Consider the following 27,105-nt stretch of genomic DNA (forward strand, 5'->3'; position numbering starts at 1 on the left):
ATTTGGAAAAGGTTCTGGTTCAAACTTCTCCCTGCTGAGACTTGAAGGTTAGTATCCTCATGCTCTTCCCTCTAAACTCTACCCATCATAGCCTATATATGCAATCCTGCCTGTGGCAGATGTACGTGTGATTCACTTACCTGGGAATGGCCTGATGGGTTCCACTAAGTTCCACCAAGTTCAGATGATGCAGGGGGATGCTGAAACTATAAAAATGTCAACAGTCTTAGGACGAGAGTTGAAAGAGTTTTAAATTTTACACAGACATGGCAGTCAGGAATACAAAAACATCAATGTTCCTCAGTGTCTAGCTTACAAAACCTTCATTTCCATTGAGAACTGAACAAAAATTCTGCCAATTCAAGATCAACAGTCACTTCTGAATGTTAAATTCAGTCAGTTTCAGGTTGTCTCCTTGGCTCCTTTCTTTTTTGGGTGATCTAAGTTTCTAGGGGGACTTATATATTGTCTTGACCATAGGAAGACTGTCTGGTCTCAGTGCAATCCTCGACACTGACAGGCCTGTACTTCAGGGCTGCTCGTCCCCCTGGGGTAAGACTTCCTTCCCTCACATCAGGCCACTTTGCAAATTCCTTTATCTTAACTCAGCTTTCATCACTGCTGGCTTCCCTCAGCATTTCTGGATGCCTTTTCATGGGAAGGACCACTGCTACAGAAACAGTGGATGCTGTTCCATATGATGCTGAGGGTTAGGGTAGACACTGCCAGGTTTCGCCTGTTGTTTCTATGTTATTGTTATTAATAGCACTCTCTTCACTCTCAAACCTGTCCCAGTTTCACAGTACATTCTACAGTCACCTTGGTATGCGGGACCCAGGGAGCCCTGCCCCCTCAGGCCCACATGGCTAAATGCCTCCCTCAGCCATTGCTTTCCTCCCACTCAGATGCCTTCTTTGATAACAGAGTAGTAGACAGCTCCCAGTGGCATCTCAGTCCTAATAACTCTACTCCTATTCTCTCATCCTGCCTCAAGTTTCTTTTTTGTCCTGAGAGAAAGCAGAGGAGGAAAATAATTCTCATGTAGTCAAATATCCTTCCCCACATCATGAACTTATGCTCTATGCTTTCACTCTTACTATTTAAATACAAGTTTCTAGAAATAAAGCAAAACAAAACCTTTCTTTTTCAGGTTCCTGGCCTTGTCATTGGCCTTCAAGAACTATGTTGGTGATGAAAGAGAAAGGTACAGTGGATAGGACGCTGAAGGTGTATGTGAGAGGAGGTACAGAGGAGAGAGACTAAGAGTAGGTGAAAGGGGGCAGGACATACATCAGAGAGAGCAAAATAGTCCAAGACAGCAGTAAAGAAGTTGTCACAAAGGCATGTGTGAACGAGGTACCCTGATTAGTTCAGACAATAGGGATGAAATGAGCAGTGAAGGAAATGCTCCTTTCAGGCTATAGGAGTCAGAGGAGGCCTATGACAGCCTGGGATTTCAATGAGGAAATAAGAAAGTGGGTAGGTAGAAAGCATTACTAATGGGAAGAAAGGGGAAGGGGTGATAAAAATGAGGCAGCAGGAAACAGTAGGTACTTTAGGGGACGAGTGAGCAAACCAGGAGTAAAGGAGTCGAATTAGAACACATTCTTTGTGGAGAGAGGCAGCTGGATATGAAACTGAAAACCTAGACTGGAGACAGATAATGATTCGCCTTTAAAATCAGTTTGATGGGGAGTTCCCTGGTGGTCCAGTAGTTAGGACTCTGGGCTCTCACTGCTGAGGGCCTGGGTTCAATCCCTGGTTGGGGAACTAAGATCCCGCATCCACAAGCTGCAAGCCATGGCCAAAAAATTAATAAGTAAATAAAATCAGTTTGATGAATTTCAACATTATCCTCTGGTATAAGGGAAACATTGAAAGATTTGGGGCAAGATAGAGATATAATTTAAACATGTTTCTCTTCCCCCACTTCCATTTGTTTGTTTGTTTTTAAGAGAAATTTATCTGTCAGTTATGTAGACTGGATAAAACTTTGAAATGATTAGTGAGAGAAAGACCAGATAACGATTTAAAATCAGCTATTATAACTCTGCTCAGTGAGGTAAAGGAAAAAAATATGCTTGCAGTGAATGAAAAGATAAGAAATCTCATCAGAGTAATAAAACTATAGAAAACAACCAAATGAAAATTCTAGAACTGAATAATACACCATCTGAAATTAAAAAGCTACTGGATACACTTAACATCAGAATATAGACAAATTGAGCTTGAAGAGAGATCAATAAAATTATCCAATCTAAAGAAGAGAAAAATAAGAATGAAAAGCAATGAACAGAGCCTCACAAACATGAGGAACTGTATCAAAAGATCTAATATAAGTGTTATTGGAGTCCCAGAGGAGAAGAGACTATAAAAATAATGGCCAAAGTTTCTCCATATTAGGTGAAAGACAAAAATTTACAGATTCAAGAAGCTCAGCAAATCCCAAGCAGTATAAATACAAAGAAAACCTGAGCACATCAGGGCCAAGCTGTTCAGAACCAAAGATAAATAGAAAATATTGAAAACATCCAGCAAGAACTCAACCCACTGCAAACGAGGAAAAATAACTTGACATCACTGATTTCTCATCAGAAAATGTGGAGGTCAGAAGACAAGATGAAAAAACATCTTGAAAGTTATGGAAGAAGAAGAACGCAGAGAAAATACCCTTAAAGAAGGAAGGTAAAATAGAGTTAGTTTTAGATAAAAGAGAATTTGTGGCTAATAGATCTATAAGAAATATTGAAGTTCTTCAGACTGTAGGAAATGATAAAGGATGGAAACATGGATCCTCAGAGCATCAAAAATGGAATATGTGAGTTAACACAAAGCAACCCTCTAATTACACACACTCCCACCCAGCAAACTTGAGGCTCCTGCATCTTCCCAGTCTCAGCAAATGGCTCAGGTCAAAATCCTTTGGGCCATTCTTGACTCCTCTCATTCTTTTATTCTGCTTTCCTGGTAGCAGTCCACCAGGAAATTCTGTCCTTTTCACCTCCAAAATATGCATGCAGTCTGAACAGTTTTTTTTTAACCTCCATTGTTTACCCCCCGGTCATCTCTCCTAGATTATTGCAGCAGTCTCCAAACTGCCCTCTCTTCTGCTTCCCTTGACCCGCTACAGTCTGTTCTAGCAGAGTAGCCAGAAAGGGGCTTTTAATACATAAACCTGATCATATCACTCCTTTCTCACTGCCTTCTAAAACTCCCCATTTCAGGGTTTTCGGGGGTTAGATATTAATACATAATTTAAAAATGATACAACATTGTGATTTTTATATATTTATCTGAGAAGACATTTAAAGAATGAATAATTTTACTATAGTAAAAAGTCTTGGGCTTCCCTGGTGGCGCAGTGGTTGAGAGTCCGCCTGCCAATGCAGGCGACACGGGGTCGTGCCCCGGTCCGGGAAGATCCCACATGCCACGGAGCTGCTGGGCCCGTGAGCCATGGCCGCTGAGCCTGCGCATCTGGAGCCTGTGCTCCGCAACGGGAGAGGCCACAACAGTGAGAAGCCCGCGTACCGCAAAAAAAAAAAAAAAAAAAAAAAAAAGCCTTCAATTTCCATTTATTTATCTATATGAACAAGGTCTCGCAGAACATTTATCTTTAAAAGTAGAAAAAAAGAAAAGGAAATAGACGATACTGAATCTTGTCTCATTCTACCGATAAATACTATTACTCTATGGATACATGGCCTAATTCAGAAAAAAAAAATCCCAACCCTATCCATGTCATTAAAAGATACATTTTTAACAAAATTTTATTTTTTATGTTAAGCAGTAACTTATCAAAATTTAGAAAATCTAGTTTTGACCAATTATGTCCAATAATAATTGTCACAATAACTCAACCCCTAAGATATTTTATAATACTTAGAGTCTTATGGGCACAGAATATAAAAATTTAACGTTTTAATTTATGTCCACATATTTGTTGCAGGGAATTATTTGATAGGGACATCTGTAAAATATTTTCCCGCATACAAGTATTTTATATCAAAATAAAATTCTAGGTGAGGGATAGACAAACCTAAGGAGAAACACACCAAGAATCATAGTAATCAAATTGACAAAAATCAAAGACAAAGGAAAATTTTTAAAAGCAACAAGGGAAAAACGATAAATAACATACAAGGGAATTCCCATAAGTTTAACAGCTGATTTCTTAGCAGAAACTCTACAAGCCAGAAGGGAGTGGCATGATATACTTAAAGTGATGAAAGGGAAGAAACTACAGCCAAGATTACTCTACCTGGCAAGGATCTCTTTCAGATTTGACAGAGAAATCAAAAGCTTTACAGACATGCAAAAGCTAAGAGAATTCAGCACTACCACACAAGCTCTACAACAAATGCTAAAGGAACTTCTCTAAGTAGGAAACATAAGAGAAGAAAAGGATCTACAAAAACAAACCCCAAACAATTAAGAAAATGGTAATAGGAACATACATATTGATAATTACCTTAAATGTGAATGGATTAAATGCTCCAACCAAAAGACACAGGCTTGCTGAATGGATACAAAAACAAGACCCATATTTATGCTGTCTACCAGAGACCCACTTCAGACCTAGGGACACATACAGACAGAAAGTGAGGGGATGGAAAAAGATATTCCATGGAAATGGAAATCAAAAGAAAGCGGGAGTAGCAATACTAGTATCAGATAAAATAGACTTTAAAATAAAGAATGTTACAAGAGACTAGGAAGGTCACTACATAATGATCAAGAAATCAATCCAAGAAGAAGATATAACAATTATAAATATATATGCACCCAACATAGGAGCACCTCAATACATAAGGGAACTGCTAACAGCTATAAAAGAGGAAATCGACAGTAACACAGTAATAGTGGGGGACTTTAACACCTCACTTACACTAATGGACAGATAATCCAGACAGAAAATTAATAAGAAAACAGAAGCTTTAAATGACACAATAGACCAGATAGATTTAATTGATATTTATAGGACATTCCATCCGAAAACAGCAGATTACACTTTCTTCTCAAGTGCACATGGAACATTCCCCAGGATAGATTACATCTTGGGTCACAAATCAAGTCTCAGTAAATTTAAGAAAATAGAACTCATATCAAGCATCTTTTCTGACTGCAATGCTATGAGATTAGAAATAAATTATAGGGAAAAAAACGTAAAAAACACAAACACATGGAGGCTAAACAATACGCTGCTAAATAACCAAGAAATCACTGAAGAAATCAAAGAGGAAATCAGAAAATACCTAGAGACAAATGACAATGAAAACACGATGATCCAAAACTGCAGCAAAAGCAGTTCTAAGAGGGAAGTTTATAGCAATACAATCCTACCTCAAGAAATAAGAAAAATCTCAAATAGACAATATAACCTTACACCTAAAGGAACTAGAGAAAGAAGAACAAAGAAAACCCAAGTTTAGTAGAAGGAAAGAAATAATAAAGATCAGAGCAGAAATAAATGAAATAGACACAAAGAAAACAATAGCAAAGATCAATAAAACTAAAAACTTGTTCTTTGAGAAGTAAACAAAATTGATAAACTTTTAACCAGACTCATCAAGAAAAAGAGGGAGAGGACTCAAATCAATAAAATTAGAAATGAAAAAGGAGAAGTTACAGTGGACACCGCAGAAATACAAAGCATCATAAGAGACTACTACAAGCAACTTTATGTCAATAAAATGGACAACCAGGAAGAAATGGACAAATTCTTAGAAAGGTATAACCTTCCAGGACTGAAGCAGGCAGAAACAGAAAATATGAACAGACCAATGACAAGTAACAAAATTGAAACTGTGATTAAAAATCTTCCAACAAACAAAAGTCCATGTCCAGATGGCTTCACAGGTGAATTCTATCAAACATTTAGAGAAGAGGTAACACACATCCTTCTCAAACTCTTCCAAAAAATTGCAGAGGGAGGAACACTCCCAAACTCATTCTACGAGGTCACCATCACCCTGATACCAAAACCAGACAAAGATACTACAAAAAAAGAAAATTACAGACCAATATCACTGATGAATATAAATGCAGAAACCCTCAACAAAATACTAGCAAACAGAATCCAACAACACATTAAAAGGATCATACACCATGATCAAGTGGGATTTATCCCAGGGGTGCAAGGAGTCTTCAATATACACAAATCAATCAATGTGATACACCATATTAACAAATTGAAGAAGAAAAACCATATGATCATCTCAATATATGCAGAAAAACTTTTGACAAAATTCTACACCCATTTATAATAAAAACTCTCCAGAAAGTAGGCATAGGGGGAACTTACCTGAACATAATAAAGGCTATATACAACAAACTCACAGCAAACATCATTCTCAATGGTGAAAAAATGAAAGCATTTCCTTAAGATCAGGAACAAGACAAGGATGTCCACTCTCGCCACTATTATTCAACATAGTTTTGAAGTCCTAGTCATGGCAATCAGAGAATAAAAAGAAATAAAAGGAATAAAAATTGGAAAAGAAGAAGTAAAACTGTCACTGTTTGCAGATGACATGATATTTAGGATTTTCTAAATCCTAAATCTTTAGGATTTAAAAAATCCTAAAGATGCCACCAGAAAACTACTAGAGGTAATCAATGAATCTGGTAAAGTTGCAGGATACAAAATTAATGCATATAAATCTCTTGCATTCCTATACACTAACAATGAAAGATCAGAAAGAGAAATTAAGGAAACAATCCCATTAACCATTGCAACAAAAAGAACAAAATACCTAGGAATAAACTTATCTAAGGAGGTAAAAGACCTGTACTCAGAAAACTATAAGACACTGATGAAAGAAATCAAAGAAGACACAAACAGATGGAGAGATATACCATGTTCTTGGATTGGAAGAATCAACATTGTGAAAATGACTATACTACCCAAAGCAATCTACAGATTCAATACAATCCCTATTAAACTACCAGTGACATTTTTTATAGAACTAGAACAAAAAATCTTAAAATTTGTATGGAGACACAAAAGATCCCAAATAGAGCAATCTTGAGGGAGGAAAACGGAGCTGGAGGAATCAGACTCCCTGACTTCAGACTCTACTACAAAGCTACAGTAATCAAGACAATGTGGTACTGGCACAAAAACAGAAATATAGATCAATGGAACAGGATAGAAAGCCCAGAGATAAACCCACACACCTATGGTCAACTAATCTATGACAAAGGAGGCAAGAATATACAATGGAGAAAAGCCAGTCTCCTCAATAAGTGGTGCTGGGAAAACTGGACAGCTACATGTAAAAGAATGAAATTAGAACATGTCCTAACACCACACACAAAAATAAACTCAAAATAGATTAAAGACATAAATGTAAGACCAGACACTATAAAACTCTTAGAGGAAAACACAGGAAGACACTCTTTGACATAAATCACAGCATGATCTTTTTTGACTCACCTCCTCGAGTAATGGAAATAAAAACAAAAATAAACAAATGGGACCTAATGAGACTTAAAAGCTTTTGCACAACAAAGGAAACTATAAACAAGCTGAAAAGACAACCCTCAGAATGGGAGAAAATATTTGCAAATGAATCAATGGACAAAGGATTAATCTCCAAAATATATAAACAGCTCATGCAGCTCAATATTAAGAAAACAAACAATGCAATCCAAAAATGGGCAGAAGACCTAAATAGACATTTCTCCAAAGAAGATATACAGATTTCCAAGAAACACATGAAAGAATGCTCAACATCACTGATCATTAGAGAAATGCAAATCAAAACTACAATGAGGTATCACCTCACACTGGTTAGAATGGGCATCATGAGAAAATCTACAAACAACAAATGCTGGAGAGGGTGTGTAGAAAAGGGAACCCTCTTGCACTGTTGGTAGGAATGTAAATTGATACAGCCACTATGAAGAACAGTATGGAGGTCCCTTAAGAAACTAAAAATAGAGTTACCATATGACCCAGCAATCCCACTACTGGGCATATACCCAGAGAAAACCATAATTCAGAAAGACACATGCACCCCAATGTTCATTGCAGCACTCTTTACAATAGCCAGGTCATGGAAGCAACCTAAATGCCCATTGACAGATGAATGGATAAAGAAGATGTGGTACAGATATACAATGGAATATTACTCAAGCATAAAAGGAACAAAATTGAGTCATTTGTAGAGACGTGGATGGACCTAGAGACTGTCATACAGAGTGAAGTAAGAGAAAAACAAATATCGTATATTAACACATATATGTGGAATATAGAAAAATGGTACAGATGAACTGGTTTGCAGGGCAGAAATTGAGACACAGATGTAGAGAACAAACCTATGGACACCAACGGGGGAAATCTGGGGGTGGTGGTGGTGGTGGGGGGATGAATTGGGAGATTGGGATTGACATATATACACTAATGTGTATAAAATAGATAACTAATAAGAACCTGCTGTATAAAAAAATTCAAAAAAAAAGACTGAGGCAGCAAAAAAAAAAAAAATTCTGGGTGAGGAAGATACTGGAAAAACAAGTTCAGAAAGAAAAAGGAAGAATGTAAAATTTCCAACTGCTAAAGAAGAGCATGTTCATGAATTTTTAATATGAATGACGATAGGTATCAAATAGTTCTAGGATTTAAATTCTACTGGATACATTTAAGATAGTGATGTAACAATATCATTTTTAAAATAGCAATACTTATGCTGGATGTGGCATCCTTTGTGACTGTTTAAGTTTATGATGACAAATGTTGCATATTTACAAATGTTTAAGTTGATGCTTAGTTTTTAAAAAATTTAAAAGGGAAACAAGCAGAAAGTTTGAATTCTAGTGCTGCAGTAGCATCTAACCTGGGGAATAAATATTAATACTTATTAAATGTTAATATATGCTAGACATTGTTCTAAGTATTTTATAACATTTTGTTAAAGATTTATAATAAGGGTATATATAATAATGATGATCCAGACTTTATTAGCGGTAAGAAAGCAACTTTTATTTAGCTCAAAATGCTGTGGGTTAGGAATTTGGGTGGGGCTTGTGCCGTTCTCGCTTGGGATATCTCATACAGTTGCAATCAGATGTTGGCTGGGTCTAGCCATTTGAAGGATTGACTGAGCCCGAACACCCAAGCTGGCTTGTTCCCAGAGTTGGTGGTTGACGGTGGACATTGGGAACTTGTCTGGGGCTACTGATGAGAGCACCTACATGAGACTCTCCATTATGACGCTCTTAAGGTAGTCAGGTTCCTTAAATGGTAGCTCGCTTCCTCCAGAATGAACGTTCCAAGAGTGATGGATGAAAGCCATATGGCCTTTCCGAGGTAGCTGTGGAAGTCATATAGCATCTCTTTTACCATGTTTTACTGATGAAAGCGTAAGGGGGTGAGGCCGGCGTACGGCTGTTAGCACACGACCATCATCTCGCGAGACCCTTAGTTCGGTGGTTAGAGGTTTCGCTCTGCTAATGGTCGGCGGCGGGACAGTGATCCTCGCGGCGGAGAGTGAGTGAGAGGTGGATGGAACTTCTCTCCTGGGTTATCTGGCCTCGGGCTGGCCGGTGAGCTGGGTGGGGGGTGGGGGAGGCCAGGGACAGGCTGAGGGCTGTGTCCTGCAGAGCTTCAGAGCCCTCGCCAATCATGCCCACTGGCCGGGCCCAGGCCTGGAGGCAGCCGCTAACCTCTCCCCGATCCCCGTCTCCGCGACCTAATGGCAGTGGCTGTTACCCTGGGTTGCAGTCCACGGGACCTGGTACCCCGTCCCCCATTTGGGCGGCCTGAGGAGCCTTAGGGCCGGCTGGGCCCTGGGCACCTGGCTCCCTCAGTGATGACAGCTGGGCAGGGTCTGGGGACTTGGTCCTGAGGGCGTTGCCAGCTGAGATCTGCCTCCTCAGCTGGGCCTGGGCGCTGGTGGGAGGACCCAGACTGGGTGCTGGGCTCCGGGGCAGGGTAACCGGCCCCCGCAGGGACCCCCTCCTCATAGCCAGGGCCTGGACCTCAGAGGGCGAAAGTTGAGCCTTGGGGCCTTGCACTTTCTTGTCAGAACAGAGAATAACATTTTGGTGGAGGTTTCCGGGAACGTCGTGACCTGACCTCAAGAACAAAGTGTCTGACAGCAAGAATTTTGCAACAGCTAATTGCACCCCTCCCTTGCCTTTCCTATAAAAGGGCTTTGCTGAAAGCTTTCGGGATTTGGTGTTTTTAAGGCATGAGCCACGCATTTCCTTGCAGGGCCCTGCAATAAACCTATCTCTGCTCCAAACTCGACCTTTTGGTATTGCTTGGCCTCACTGAGCCTCGGGCACAGGGACTTGTGTTCGGTAACAAAAGCAGTCAGAAGCCCACTCAGACTCAGGGGAAGGGAAACAGACCCCACCTCTCAACGAAAGGAATGTCAAAGAATTTGAGGGCTGTATTTTAAAACTGCCACACATATAAAATTACCTCTGGTTTTTGTTGTTGTTGTTGTTTTTATTAGATGAGGAAACTAAAGCACGGTGGGGTTAAGTGATTTGCCTAAGATCACAGAGCAGTTGGGTGATGGAGTTAGGATTCAAATCCAGGCAGTCTGACTCCAGAGCAGAGCTCTTAAACAAAACAACCCTGCCTCCCAAGAAAGGCAAGCCAAGGGGAGTGTGAAGCCCCCTCGGCTGAATGAGCATAGACTCCCCTCCCCAGTTCCACCGCAGAGCCCCCTGTTGACACATCCCCAACAATATCAATCTGGGGAGACTGTCCCCAGAGTCTACACTTTCAGGAGTCTGTTGCTATGGATACCATGTTGCCAGAGCTCTTCAATGACTCAAGGGATGGAGGGCAGGGAGAGGAGCTGGAGAGGCTGCAGCCACTGGTGTTACAGGTTCCCGAGCCCCCAGACTCAGGTGGGACAGATCTGGTGCTTGGTAGCAGCTGTCCTGTGGCCCTTTGATAGTTGTTTCAGGTGGCTCACGGCTTGGCGGTCACGGTTCTAAGACTACCCTGGATACTAATATTAAACAGCTTTTACCTAAATGTGGGAGAGTCCACGTGGTGTGATTTGTTGTTCCCTCATCCTTGGCTTGGATTGGCTAACAGCCAAAATCCTCAGAGCTAACTCTTTAAGAAGGGCCTCTTTCCTTCTTTCTCTCCTGCCATTCTCAGAGGCTATAAGACCTCACTATACCTCCATGATTTATAATTTATGGTCTTGCATGGACAGAGAAATTCACTAACTTTCCTGAGTTCTTTACATGTAGCCGACACTGAGGCAGTTCATACAGGAGGGACTGAGGTTGGTTAGGGAGATGCCTGGGGCTTAGGGCATCACCAAATAACTTTGTGGTAGACATCTAAGTGGGCACTGATATCACTGTCCTCTGAGCTAGGACAGAGGTCCGACTGGTTGGTAGGCATGTGGGTCAATCACATGCATCTTAACCACAAGGGCCATTAACTGAATTGTCTTTCCATCTTTCAGAGCTAGTTTTCATGTGCAGTGGGCACATACCCCCCCACACACATCTGGACCCATGCACACATAGGCTCTCACCACTTCCTATCTACTATTTTTTTTCATTCCAACTTAAGCCTCAGTCTCCTCGATTGTAAGGCGATTCTTACGCTTCCACCCGTCATAAGTATTGAGAGGGTCAGTTACTGAATCAGTTATGGTAGGCTGCAGAAATGAAAGCATGTTTGACATATGTGGTTCACTCACATTAGAAAAACCTCCTTCTCCCAAAGGATTATAAAATAGATTGAAAATATTATTTTAAGTTTTACACAAAAGGAATAATCCTGCCCGTGCTTTGGTATTGTTAAACTTATTTGAGGAAATTCACATTAAAACTTTAAAAACTCAAAAAAAAAATTTAAAAACTCTAAAGGGACTCTAATTAAGAACGCCTAATGAGCCTCTGGTTGTATTTTTTATAACTCTAAAATGATGATCAAATATAATTTACCAAACTCTGCGGTTCAGAGTTATCATTGTTAAATGAAGCAGAAGTCCAAGCTTTGCAGAAGGAATAGCACCATAAGACTTCAGTGTTACAAAGTCGTTGGGGGTTGTTTTTAAAATTTCCATGTTCCAGGATATCACAAATAGTGGCCGCCTTAGCTCTTCCTTAGGAAACTTAGAGATACCCTTTCATCCCCAGCCGGCTCAATTACAGCTTTGCCGCAGGATAAGGTTAAGGGGATGGGGGAGGACAGGAAAGAGGAGGGAGGCAGAAACAGAAAAATCAATCCAAATTACTTTGATGACAGTGACTTCTAGTCTTCTCTGAAAGACAGACACGAACCTCCAGGATGCTGGCAGCCCGGACCCGGACGGCAGGGAGTCAGATCTCGGAAGAGGACCCCAAGTTAAGGAAACTATCTGGGCTTCCCATAGAGAGCAAAGACAGATCTCTCAAGAAAGCTTCAGAAAGTGGGAAAGACAGCAGCCTCAGCCCCTCGGGGCAAACCCAACTCAGGGCTCGGCAACTGGCTGTGGTGCGGGAAGTGGAGGTGAACTGGTACCTAAAACTCTGGGAGCTGTCCAGTGAGCACACCACCGCCTACATCACCGGCATGCCTCACAGGTAAGCCTTGCCCCTCTCTGCCCTGGCTTTATGAGACCCTGTTTGAAAGTGCTTTCCAGAGTGGATGCTTAGATTTCTTTTCCCGTGCTGCTGGAGATTTAACAACTCTAACTGCCTTACAGATGATTGACATTTCAGAGTGTGAACTACAAAGAGCAGGAACTTGGTGAAAATGGCAAATAATACTCCATGGATTGTTATTCAGAAAACACCCTTGTAAGGAGGCAGTAGACACTCAAGAGCTGAGAGGAAGAAGGAGTATGGCATTAAGATTTGTCTTAAGTAACAATCAGAGGAGTTCAAAGATTGTGTGAAAATGCCCCCTTCCAAAGCAACAACAAATTTTCTGCAATCTTTCTCTACTTCCTTTACCTTAAGACCTTGGGGATGAGGGAGGGAAATGTGTTTTGCCTGTTTGAAAAGTGTACAGTTGAATAGTGTGAACTTGTTGAATGAGAGCTCAGCGTGCAATGGGGGTACAGAGGAGAACACATTGACCACCAACCTGGGGATCTGGGCCCCCTGTCTAAGACAGAGAGCATCAGGAGAAAAAGGTACTTTTTTTAAAAAAGAGGTCAACGTAAGACAAATCCCTGTAGATTTTCTCTCTGTCCTTTTGTCAGCCTCAGCTTCAGATAATGCAGAGGAGGAATAATTTCACAAATCCCAATCTTATAAGGCAAAATGTATGGAGTGAAAGTGTCTGGAGTCCTGAAATTTAAGAATACTTATTCGCTGTAACTGTTACTTTCAATGAAATGGTCAAAGAGTGGAAAACTTCTTTTGTAGAGACTGGTAGCATAGAAATTCTGGAATATATTCTGTTTATCAAAGCATCCCAGTTTGCTCTGAGCTGCCCCATTTTTATATTTCTAATTCTAAAAAGATATTATAGGAAAACATTTAGCAATTGAGTTAACTGATGCATATAAATTAAAAATTTGTTGGACCACAAACTTCAACAAAACGTCTGAACTTTCATTTTTCAAACCTTTCCAAGGCAGGAATAAAATAGATATTTTCAAATCTAAGCCACTATTTAAAAATCAGCATTTAAAAAGTAGAAGAGGATAAAGTGTCTGGAAGTGTTTGGTGAAACACATTTAGTATTTATGGCTGAAGTGATTTGTCTGAGGCTCCTGTAAGCTGCTGTGCCTACATTTGGGATATAATAGAGGAGGGAGCAAGAACGTTCTCAGTCAAAGAAAGCACGAATGAGTTTGTCGGTGTTGGGAATGTACCTCATATCTATAAATCTTAAACTGTAAAGCCATTATTAAAGAACTTCTGGAAAAAGAGTTAGATGGCAAAGGAAAGTCTCCATAATGTTTTCCTTCCTTAACATAATCTTTTACTTACTCCAGACCAGAAACTTTCCTTAAAGGAGTCTAACACAGAACTATAAAATTCCTACACTATTACATTGGAATAACATTTATCAGGTCAGAGGTGAATATAAATTAAGGTAATCAGTTTGAGCCAGCAACTTTTGGGAAAAGAAAAACAAACTCCCTTCTTTTCTGCTTTACTCAGACAATAACAATTTGTCATTATTCAGGAGAGATGATCCGGAAGTAATTGTTTCCATGGTAACAATGGACATATTATTAATTATTGATTCACAATAGCCTTGTGAGTCCCTTGTCTAGTGACTGTGTTAAAGAACAGTGAAACTCATGTCTATCTTACATCATCAAAAATGAAAAATGTCTCCTCCCCCTTTATTTTTACAGCATGACATCCAGGAGAAAACTAGTGTGTGCAGATGGCACTAAGCCCATTTATAAATTAGATTTATTGCAGAGCTCAATGTGTGTATAATTTAGAAAAAGGCAGTTTTACTTACCGCCAGCTCCTTTCCATTTTACACCCCAATGTTAGAACTACTGCCTCAGCTGAGTTCTTGAGATTAGTGGGGCAATGACAATTACCGTGACAATGAGCCATGGTGCAATCCCTTCAAATTGTAATGTAAGCATTAGAACGTGCAGTTCCCCAAGCCACCTGTTTGTCTTTCATTTATAGATGTTGCCTGTGAAGAAGTTACAGAAAGTTTTTCTGGACTTCCAATTGTCCTTTCTTCCAACAGCACAGCCCAAGAGTGATATCTCCATTAGAGACCTGTAGGTAGAAGATAAATATGATTAATATAAAATATAAACAAGCGTATCCATCTGTGAAATATTACTTACAGGACAGAATATGAAATGCTTTGAAGAGTCCTTGAAGACATTACACATTTGCTATGGGCAATAATTCTTTGGGTCTTTGGTTAATGGCCATCAGTAGGGAATAGCTAGAGGGCTGTCACTCCAATTTCTTTTCTGAGAAGATGGAATGAAAATATTTTACAGCAGGTTAATTCTAGTTCATGAGGGATTTGAGGACTGTCTATGCCCAGATTCAATGGTAACTTATATTTGAAACAAAAGGTATTATAAAATGATTGGAAGAAATTGTTAGAGAAGGGTCCAGTAGTTTTGGTATATTTAAGAAATAAATTACAGGAATCAGGGCAGACAATGCACATTAGTCTGGTGGTAAGTGGTTCTGACTCCCTTTCTGGGACTGTGTTTGCATATAGGACTATGTATGAAACAATCTAATATAATTTGCTTCATATTGACTGGCCATTTTGCATAGTTGTCTGATGACCCAGTGATGCTGATGTATTTTATATGATGGCTCATTCCTCTGCATAGTGAGGGAGGGTAGTGCAGGGGCCAGAGTCCTGGAGTTGGAGGCAAAGGGCTAGCATTTACTTCCTGTGTAACTGTGGATGTGATTTTTTAAAAAGTTATTTGTTGTTTTTATTTTTAATTTATTTTTATAAATTTATTTATTTTATTTATTTATTATTTTTGTCTGCGTTGGGTCTTCATTGCTGCACACGGGCTTTCTCTAGTTGCAGCGAGCGGGGGCTACTCTTCGTTGCGGTGCGCGGTCTTATTGCGGTGGCTTCTCTTGTTGCTGAGCCCGGCCTCTAGGCGTGTGAGCTCAGTAGTTGTGCCTCACAGGCTCTAGAGTGCAGCCTCAGTAGTTGTGGCGCACGGGCTTAGTTGCTCTGCAGCATGTGGGATCTTCCCAGACCAGGGCTCGAACCCGTGTCCCCTGCATCGGCAGGCGGATTCTTAACCACTGCATTACCAGGGAAGCCCTGTTGTTCTTAAATAACGTTTTTTTTTTTTTTTTTTTACAAAAGTAACATCTGAACTTGGTAGGAAGTTTTAAAAACAGAAACATAAAAAGAAAGGGTAACCACTGGTAATATTTTGGTGTGCTTTCATGTAGCCTTTTGAATTGGAATCATACTATATTTTTTCACTTAATAGTATGACAGCCTATTTTGTTACCTTAAAAACCACTTAAAATTTTCTAAGGACTATATATTATGGCTATATTATTGCTTAGCCATTCTTATTTTACTATTTATCATTATCATAAATAATATTATAATAAACATCTTTATATCAGACTTTAAAAAATCATATCTCTGGTTATTTTCTTAGGTTCTATTTCTAGAATTGGAATTAATGGGAAATATTACATATATAATATTACTTATACATATATAAACTTGTATATATTTATTCTTAATGCAATTGCTTTCTGAAAATATTTTTGCAGGGTACATTCCCTCTGGTAATATTCTAGAGTGCTTATCTCATTGTTTTTTCTATACTAGATAGTGTTTATATGGAAACTATAGGTTGAGTTTTATAGTTTAACACATTGTTGGGTAGGTTAATTAACTTTCCTGAGTTTCAGTTTCTTCGACTGCAAAAGAGGACTAATAGCTATAAAGGACTGTTGTAAAAATTAAATGAGATAATGTAGAAATGATTTGAAAAGTAATGTATTTTGCTTTCAGACTCTTTGAAGTAAGGGTCAAGATGAGTCCCCATGTTGTGTATGGTATATTTAAGGCTTATGAAGATAATTAAGGGTGACTCAACATATCTAGCAAAAATGTGCACTTCACCTAGCACCTGACTGCTGAGGATCCTATTGTGCTCAATTAAAATTTATGAGAGACCACTGTGTGTTCTTACAGAGGCTTTTTAGGAATTCATACGATCACCACCCTCCTGGAGAAAAGTGACTTACAGATAGAATAGAAAGAGCTTTTAAATACTATCAGAATTAACATTCCAAACCAGAACTGACTGAACCTATTTATTTGAACTGACTGGACATTTAATAGGACAAGGCAACATATGAATGAATGTTGAGCTATAGCATTTCAATAGTGATTTCTACCATCTTAATAAATGTTTATTAGGTGGAGAGTAGTTACACTGAGTAGTTATATTTCTAATATTTCCTTTCTGCTGTCAAAGCTCCCTGACTTCTTAGAAGTTATTAACTTCTGTGCGCTTCCAGAGGATCAGACGTGGTCCTACCAGAAGACAGGCAGTTTTCCCATGTGAGTTTTGGTGGACTCAGTTCCTGCCAGCAGGGCAGCAGGTGATCCATGAGCATAGCAACCTCTGGCTTGGGTTTATGCAGGAAGATCTGGCTGTTGAGAATCAAGCCTGTTGTCAGGGAATGAACACTGAAGAGCTGTTGATTGAACATCCTCTCTGTACAAAGACCTGTAGGTGACACAAAGGTGAATTAATTAAGAATTCTGCCCTCAAGTTAGGTGCAGCTTAGGGGAGATGAGACATGTATGTAAATAAGAAGTGCTACATAAAAGAATCATAACAGAGCTCGGAGGAAGGAGTGAGTGCTCCCAGCTGCAATGATTAGATCTGGAACTGCAAGATGCGCAGGACTTGAGCAAGAGGAGATGGGGGCTGGGGAAGGCAACCCATGTGGGGAAGAGCGTGAGCAAAGGCACAGATGTTTGAAAGTATGGAATGGGAATGGAGAGCTGCTTCTATTCACGAGGCTCCTGCAAGCATCCTGGAAGGGTTCTTAGAGGCTGGAGCTGGGAGCGTGGCCAGGAGAATGAGAAGAGAGGAGACCATTTCAGAGACTTGGGAGTTGGGCAGAGACCAGGTGTAAAGGAGAGGTGGAGCATGGAGGCTACTCTCAAGAAGATACAGTGGAGGTGGGGAGAGAGGATGACAGTTGAAGTCTGAAGCAGGGTCGGGGAGAAGTATGCAGGAGAAAGCAGGTGTGTAGAAGTTTGTGAGCAGATTGGAGGAATCCAGGGGATAGAGAAAGTATGTAATGCAAGTAGTGAAGCAAAGTCCCTAAAGAGGAAGAAAATGGATTTAAGGGCACCAAATGCAGGTGCTGGCTTTGGCAAAGGGAAGTGTCGGTGGAATCCGGTGATGAAGAACACAGTTCTGTAGTCCTGTAGTCTGCAGGCTGCACCCCAGTGGCACCACCTGCCAGATGGAGGCTCTGGGCCTGACAGAGGCAGCTGACTTGGGGATTAAGGTCATAGATCCTGGAGCCAGGTTGTTTGGTTCAAGCCCTGCCTCTGGCACATAGTAAGTGTATTATTATACAAAGGTTCTAAGCATAATCCCTGCCCTTGTTATTATAATAAAACTATTATTGGATCTATCAAAATTAGGGATGCCTCCACTTTCTGCAGTCTACTGACTCTACTCTGGTTCTGTAAATGGGTATAAGAATACCTAGCTCAGAAGACTAGTTTTAAATGATGTTTAAAACTAGACATGTTTTAAATGATGTAAAACATATGCTGTAGATTGGACATGTGATCAATTTTGGTCCCCTTGTCACTTCCTCTTCCCCCTCCTCTGTCGACCTAGAACATAGTGAACAGCACCAGTAAAATGATGTCAGGAACCAGACAAAGATGTCACAAAGAAAGAAAACTACAGGCCAAAATCACTGATGAACATAGATGCAAAAATCCTCAACAAAGTACTAGCAAACAGAATCCAACAGCACATTAAAAGGATAATACACCATGATCAAGTGGTGTTTATCCCAGGAATGCAAGGATTCTTCAATATATGCAAATCAATCAACATGATACACCATATTAACAAATTGAAGGAGAAAAACCGTATGATCATCTCAATAGATACAGAGAAAACTTTTGACAAAATTCAACACCCATTTATGAAAAAAAATCCTCCAGAAAGTAGGCATAGATGGAACTTTCCTCAATATAATAAAGGCCATATATGAAAAACCCACAGCCAACATCGTCCTCAATGGTGAAAAACTGAAAGCATTTCCACTAAGATCAGGAACAAGACAAGGTTGCCTACTCTCACCATTATTATTCAACATAGTTTTGGAAGTTTTAGCCACAGCAATCAGAGAAGAAAAGGAAATAAAAGGAATCCAAATCAGAAAAGAAGAAGTAAAGCTGTCACTGTTTGCAGATGACATGATACTATATAGAGAGAACCCTAAAGATGCTACCAGAAAACTACTAGAGCTAATCAATGAATTTGGTAAAGTAGCAGGATACAAAATCAATGCACAGAAATCTCTTGCATTCCTATACACTAATGATGAAAAATCTGAAAGTGAAATTAAGAAAACACTCCCATTTACTATTGCAACAAAAAGAATAAAATATCTAGGAATAAACCTACCTAAGGAGACAAAAGACCTGTATGCAGAAAATTATAAGACACTGATGAAAGAAATTAAAGGTGATAGAAATAGATGGAGAGATATACCATGTTCTTGGATTGGAAGAATCAACATTGTGAAAATGACTCTACTACCCAAAGCAATCTACAGATTCAATGCAATCCCTATCAAACTACCACTGGCATTTTTCACAGAACTAGAACAAAAAATTTCACAATTTGTATGGAAACACAAAAGACCCCGAATAGCCAAAGCAATCTTGAGAACGAAAAACAGAGCTGGAGGAATCAGACTCCCTGACTTCAGACTATACTACAAAGGTACAGTAATCCATACAGTATGGTACTGGCACAAAAACAGAAATATAGATCAATGTAACAGGAGAGAAAGCCCAGAGATAAACCACGCACATACGGTCACCTTATCTTTGATAAAGGAGGCAAGTATATACAGTGGAGAAAGGACAGCCTCTTCAATAACTGGTGCTGGGAAAACTGGACAGCTACATGTAAAAGAGTGAAATTAGAACACTTCCTAACACCATACACAAAAATAAGCTCAAAATGGATTAAAGACCTAAATGTAAGGCCAGACACCATCAAACTCTTAGAGGAAAACATAGGCAGAACACTCGATGACATAAATCACAGCAAGATCCTTTTTGACCCACCTCATAGAGAAATGGAAATAAAAACAAAAATAAACAAATGGGACCTAATGAAACTTCAAAGCTTTTGCACAGCAAGGAAACCATAAACAAGATGAAAAGACAACCCTCAGAATGGGAGAAAATATTTGCAAATGAAGCAACTGACAAAGGATTAATCTCCAAAACATACAAGCAGCTCGATATCAAAAAAACCAAACAACCCAATCCAAAAATGGGCAGAAGACCTAAATAGACATTTCTCCAAGGAAGATATACAGATTGCCAACAAACACACGAATGAATGCCCAACATCATTAATCATTAGAGAAATGCAAATCAAAACTACAATGAGATATCATCTCACACTGGTCAGAATGGCCATCAGCAAAAAATCTACGAACAATAAATGCTGGAGAGGGTGTGGAGAAAAGGGAACCCTCTTGCACTGTTGGTGGGAATGTAAATTGATACAGCTACTATGGAGAACAGTATGGAGGTTCCTTAAAAAACTAAAAATAGAATTACCATAGGACCCAGCAATCCCACTCCTGGGCATATACCCTGAGGAAACCATAATTCAAAAAGAGTCATGTACCAAAATGTTCATTGCAGCTCTATTTACCATAGCCAGGACATGGAAGCAACCTAAGTGTCCACTGACAGATGAATGGATAAAGAAGATGTGGCACATATATACAATGGAATATTACTCAGCCATAAAAAGGAACAAAACTGAGTTATTTGTAGTGAGGTGGATGGAGCTAGAGACTCTCATACAGAGTGACGTAAGTCAGAAAGGGAAAAACAAAAACCGTATGCTAACACATATATATATGGAATCTACAAAAAAAGAGAAACTGGTCAGAAGAACCTAGGGGCAAGACGAGAATAAAGATGCAGACCTACTAGAGAATGGACTTGAAGATACGGGGTGGGGGGGAAAGGTAAACTGGGACAAAGTGAGAGAATGGCATGGACATATATACACTACCAAACGTAAAATAGATAGCTAGTGGGAAGCAGCTGCATAGCACAGAGAGATCAGCTTGGTGCTTTGTGACCACCTAGAGGGCTGGGATAGGGAGTGTGGGAGGGAGGGAGATGCAAGAGGGAAGAGATGTGGGGACATATGTATATGTATAATTGATTCACTTTGTTATAAAGCAGAAACTGATACACCATTATAAAGCAATTATACTCTAATAAAGATGTTAAAAAATGTTAATAAAGATGTTAATAAAGATGTTAAAAAAATGATAGGGATGACAGAGTGATGGAAATAGGCTACAATGGAATAACTCTAAATTTTTAAACCAATATTTTTTTCTTAGAAAACACTCTTGATTAGATTTTTTTCTTATTAAAGAGGAAGCTCTTCTTTTTTTAAAAAGATGATATATATTTCTTAGAGCAGGCACACTTTCTTTAAGTCTCTAACTCTTGGAATATCTATATGAGAAATTACATAGAAGTATCTTTCTAGAGATATTAGAATATGAAGACATTGTTGGGTAGTTTACTGTGATTTTAGACATATGCTAGAAAGATTGCTTCCTAGCTCGTTGTCCTGTTGTTTTGAATATTAGTGTAAATCATTCTGCTGAACGATTGGATGAGGAATGAGAGGGTGAACCTAAATAGGACAGGGATTAGGTAGCCAGAGCAAGTTCCTAGCATCCCAGCAGCAGCCTCTGGGGAGACGTGGGTCCTTAATGGTGACGATGATGTCCTATGACTTAAGGACCATAAGGCTGTACTTGCCGTGTGCAGCTGTACCCCCAGGGTGGTGAGTGAGAAGCAGACATACCTGGGCAGGCACACCCACCCTCACCGTAGGGACTTGCTTCAGTCTGCATCTCTGTGATTGCTATTTGGGTTGTCTGGAGAAAATTGAGCCAGTTTCTCACTGTTACATTCCTATGTTGGGCCATGTTTCTGTGTGTCCATTTCCTTCAGAAGAATTGCGGACACCTTGAAGGCACTGTCTATGTCTTGGTCCTCTGACTTGCTGTCAGGGTTCTCTCCTAACTGGATGTTAGTGGATTATATAGAGCACAGCAGCTGCAGTTCTTCTTCCCCTGGTATCCTCTGCCTTTCCAGAGGACAGGTTCGTGCAATGGCAGGAGCATTGGTTGAGGGGTTTGGAGACATGACTTGAATCCCATTTTGCTCCATGACCATAGTTAGGTTTTAAAAGTTCTCCAGAACCACTGCCACCTCTGTAAAATAGAAGACTAGGCAAGATGATCTCTTGGGTTCTTTCCAGTTCTGAGAATACATGGTTTAATGATATCATAATCCAGAGCAAAGGAGCAGAGTTTGATTTTCTGCTCACTCACCTTTATAGGGACTGTGCAGTTGTGTTAACTCTGAAAGAAAAAGGAAATGAGTTGACGCTTCGTTCTGAAGTTCTAAGAGCAGTAGAAAATTCTCTTTGATATTTATAGTATATCATTTTAGTAATTGGTTGACCATTGCCAGATATGTTTGATTTTTTAGAAAATAAATTCTTCTTTAATAGGAGAGTCACACAAACACCTTCAATTTGTAATGTCCCTGCTTATGAAATGTTTTCACCTTCATTGTCTCGTATGCCTTCTCGCAACATAAATCACATGTTCTTATCTCATACTTTCTGATGGGAGAACGTGCCTCATGAAGGTGGCCTGTCTGATCATCCAGGCCTAGACCTTGGGTCTCCTGGTACCTCAGCCAGGGCTCTTTACTTGCTTTCAGTGTTTCCAAAACTATGGCACACTAGTTGTACCTGAGATGATATTGGGGGACATGTGGACATTAAATCTCTCAGTGGTTTTATATTTGTTTTCATGAGCATTAGGAAAAAATGTATAACTTACACTTTAAACTTATGAATTCATGGTTATCGTGGCAGGGAACGAAGCTAAGTTTTAAAGTAAGTGAGTCAGTTTAAAGGAAAATATTCAGTAAATATGAGTAGAGGTGGAACTCAGATCTGACAAAATCCTGAAGATGGTTCACAAAAGACTATTTAGTTCATCTCCTTCACATTTATCAAGCACCTATAGAGCATCGTGCCATCTGCCCAGGGCTTCTTATATTCATTCTATTTAATCCATACAACAGCCCCATGGACTTGTTACAACCCACATCCTCTCTGATGAAGAACATGGTTCTTCTTATTCACTTTCTGTCTATTGCTGCTTGATTTTTTCTTCTTTTCCCATCAAGAGACCAAAAGATTCCCTGGGCTGCCTCTCTGTGAAGAGGCTCAAGTATATTCCAGGTTGCCTCTTTGAGCCATTGCTATTTTACTCCATGTCCAAGGTCAGCCTTTCTAGTTCTGTCTCTGTATATTGAATATTCTTCTCCTGGGGTGGGGTAACATCATGCTGTGATTTTAAAATTTAGCTTTAGTTATTTAGCTTTGTTGTATACAGCTTAGGTATATTTTATATAGCTTGGTTTATTAATTTTTTACATTCACCCTTCAGCTTGTTGTGTACTTCTGGTGTTAGTCAACGAGAGACATTGTACATCTTGCTTTCTATATAAGCCTCCGGGGCTATATAACCTGGGGGCAGATCAGCATGAGCTCTGATGTCAGGCCAGCCCAGTTCTGAACTCTGATTCCACTGTGCACTACCCACCACTATCTATGTGACTTTGGACCTCAGTCTCCTTACTTGTAAAATGGGAATAACAATATTAGACATTCGTAGAGTTGGGAGGATTAAATGAGATATCTATCAAAGCTTTAGCACGGTGCTGAGTGCATAGAAAGGACCCTTCAGCAAATGCTATTATCACTGTTCCCCTTTGGAGTGCCATCAGCCTTCATCTGTTACTTTACTTCCACAGTCTTTCTTTCTCTGGATTCCTTCCATGTGCTCCCTAAGCCTGGGAAAATTCCTGGACTCTAAGAGAAAGGTCTTGACATTCTGCTTCCCTCCTTGCTTCACTTAGAACCCCGTTCTTCTAAGATTTACATTTATGCCCTCATTTAAAATCCTTTCTGATTAGCAAGGACCAAATATCTGTCTGACATGTCCTCTCTCCATGTGGAGAGGATCAGTCCATTGTCTTTGGAATAGAGAGGCCTGGGTTTAAAGTATGGCTCTGTTGCTGGTTAGCTGTGTGGATTTCAGCAAATCGTGTAGCATCGCTGAGCCTCAGTTTGTTCATCTCTATGGTGGAAATAGAAACATCTTCATTCTCTATCTTCTAGGATTTTAAAGGTTAGATCCAATAGTATGCGTGAAAATCCTTCGTATGCTATAAACCACTATCTATATAAATAATCTATATCTATATAAACCATAACCACTATATGTTTGCTACTTTATTATTTTTATTTTCTTCTGCCCTGAGACGTTGGCTCTGATTCAGTCTAGAACATGGCTTGAGAGCATGGTTACCCCTAATCTGCTTCTCTAGTGAACACAAGGGTAGATACAGCCACACTTCTCTCCCAGACCCTGGGCAGGGTTTCTTGGGTACACTGCAAAGACCATAACACCTGCCTTCCTTTCCTAATATCAGCAACTGCTTACTGAATACCTATTGTAGACCCAGCCCTTTCCTTATATTATTCAATTTAATCCTTTCTAATAATCCGTGGTGTGGCTATTTTTTAATCATCTCCACTTCATGGGAGGAAACTGAAACTTAGAAAAGATCCTCCCCATGGTCAGATTCAAGTAAGCAATAGAAATAGCACTTGAACCTGGATAGTGGGCTGCAGATGTTACCTCTTAACCCCACAGAATATTTCCTCCCCAAGTTTGGGTTAATTGTGGATGGCTACTGAGATGTTACTTTAGTAATTTTACCTTCCACTTTCCATCACAGTACAAGGTTCCTTACTGGAACACGGTAAGCTTCCCTCTTCCTGCTTAAGGTCTTTGCCTTTGCCCTGTGAAGGGCTGGGAGATGTCAGGCAGCAGCTCAGATGGGTAGGAAGTCACTCAGGTGGAGAGCAAAGCTCTGTGCAATGGAGTGGACTATGGATTTCAATGTTTCTTCAGGCTTCTCTCCATCAAAAGAGCTATGTAAGAACAGAGGCCCTGGAGCCCCCCAAGCGGCATCCTCTATTAGATGAATTTTATTAGATGAATTTAACTCAATTTCAGATCTTAGGTTTGAGTCAGACTTTGGCCATCTCCCCTCACACAAGCTCTAAGAGGATGCAAAGGTTACGCAGCAGCAGCTGCCCCGGACTTTCCAATTTTAGATTATGGTTGTCACTAAATGGCATGTGCTGACGTTCTGCCAGAGATTTTCACTGTTGTATTTTGTGCTTTTGCTTTGCGGGAGGAGGAAGCCGCATAGTTCTGAGGAGCACTTGCTCCCACTTCTCTGGAAAGGACAGTTGAAACAATGTTTCCTTTCCCCAACAGGCTTTCTAGCGACCAGAGATACCATCAGGTGTCAGTCTTACAGTTTTGGAGGAAAATCTCCATTCCAAGGCAAGACAAATTGGGAGTTTTTTGTGCATTGGCACACACATTGCAACCTAATCACAAACAAGGACTTGCCAAATATTTCTTCAGTCATCAGGAAATTAAACTGGGCTCCAGACCAGATATTTGATTCTGGTTTCCAATCCAGAAAGAGCTTATTAAGGTTAGGCTGTGGGTAAATGCGCTTTACAAAATAAAAGTCCATTGATTTTTTTAATTAAAGGTAACCCTAGCTGCTAAATCCTGAAACCTCATTGACCTGATATAAGAAAGTTTATTTCCTACTCATGTAAGTCCAACCAAGGGTAGGAAGTTCCAGTTAGGTGGGATCCAGGCTGATGCAAATTCTGTCATCTTCAGCTTTTGTTTTCTAAGCTGGCTGGTGGCTGAGTATTGACATTGATCCAGCAGACAGGAGAAGAATATGGAGGATCATACGGAAGATCACTGTAAGTGACAGTTGTGGGTAGAAGTCACATTGGCTGGAATCTAGTCACATGACCACACTGAACTGCAAGGGAGGCTGGGAATTGTAGTGCAAATGTGTGCCTAGGAAGAGAGGAAAACAGGCAAGGTGAACAGCTGGCTGGTCTCTGCCACAGAACCATGGTCAGAGCAGAGTGAAGGAGGTGCTGAGGTAGAGTCTGGCTGCTTCCTGTAACAGGGAGGGGCCAAGGCACTGCTTTCGCTTCAATGTTATTCCTCTCATTCGAGGCCTAACCCGCCTGACCTGGCCTTTGCCACATGGTGGGTAAATCTCTTTTGGCTTCTCTACTTGGAACTCAATTTCCTGTTTCACTGAGAAGATTGAGAAGATTGATGGCCTTTCAGAAACCTGCAGGTGGTGATTTGATATCAGCTTGGCAGGCATTTGGAACACAGCCGTGCTAATGTCAATCCATGGGTGCTCAGCTCCCATTTTGAACCTCTCAGAGTTTTTTTAAATTACCCTAAGAATCACATATGGCTGAGTGAGCCAGGAGCCTTCCTACAGTTTCTGTTTTATTCCTACTGCAGGCGGTTGTGAGGTGGAGTTGCCACAGTGCAGCAGGTCACCCCTTCCCATGGTAACAGCCACAGGCTCTGGCTGACAGCTCATGAGGCAGGATAAGGCACATGGAAACAAAGACCAGAGAGCCTTGTTGAGAGCCAAGAGAGCTCACTGATTCAGTCTGTTATTTCAGAACTGGACAGGTATGTGTCTTTAAGAGGAGTATCTATGATAGTATGTTCATTCAAACAATGTAATCATTACATATGTTTTTCTATAATGCACTTGCAGGATTCTTGAAGACAGATAAGCCAGTTGCTCTGTTCCCAGCAGCAGGGTGCACCATGGTTTTGAATATAATATTATTAGTAAAACTGCATATCATTTATGATGTTCTGGCATTCCTTCTCCGTTTCGCTATTCTCACACAAGACACATGCACATTTTTGTGTGGAAGGGTGAGGAATTTGAGGAACAATTCAAGAGCCGTTTTTTAGTTACAAATTTGAAATAGTTCACTTAAAAAAAATCAAAGCCCAAAGTGCATTTTGTAGCTTAATCTTCATATTTAATTTGATTATAGCAGTGAACATTAAGCATGAAACAAGCTGCCCAAAAGGACTGTTGAATTATTTAATTACCTATGGGACTGAGGAGGTGATAGTCAGCAGAAACAATTCCACAAGTGGGGTGCATTAGAAAGATCAGCTCTTTCTGTCTCCAAGCTTAGTAAATTGCATTATGTGACTATCCAAACAGCAATTGCTTGTTGAACAAACTATTAAATGCTTAAGTCTGTTTGCAATATTTTAGGTTCCAGATGGTCATTTATCTAAAAGAAATGGCAAAAAAATATAAAGTGTAAATGTGTTTTAGAAGTATTTTCAGTTGAATGAATTTCCAATGAAGTCAGTATTCAGAATTCAAGGACACTCTTT

General features: G+C 40.0%; 1 protein-coding gene across 2 annotated transcripts in view; it reads left to right on the plus strand.

The window, feature by feature from the left end:
- Positions 1-12,219: 12,219 nt before the first annotated feature.
- Positions 12,220-27,105, plus strand: part of KCNAB1 (potassium voltage-gated channel subfamily A regulatory beta subunit 1) — a 435,707-nt gene continuing 420,821 nt past the window's right edge. The window contains exon 1 of one of the 2 annotated variants that reach the window (XM_007457647.1): positions 12,220-12,552. In XM_007457647.1, the coding sequence (XP_007457709.1) occupies positions 12,278-12,552 (275 nt within the window). In that variant the 5' untranslated portion in view covers positions 12,220-12,277. The remainder of the gene's footprint in view (positions 12,553-27,105) is intronic. The other variant, XM_007457650.1, reaches the window with a different exon arrangement.

This window comes from Lipotes vexillifer, unplaced genomic scaffold (genome assembly GCF_000442215.2).
Source record: "Lipotes vexillifer unplaced genomic scaffold, Lipotes_vexillifer_v1.1 scaffold897, whole genome shotgun sequence".
Lineage (NCBI taxonomy): Eukaryota > Metazoa > Chordata > Mammalia > Artiodactyla > Lipotidae > Lipotes > Lipotes vexillifer.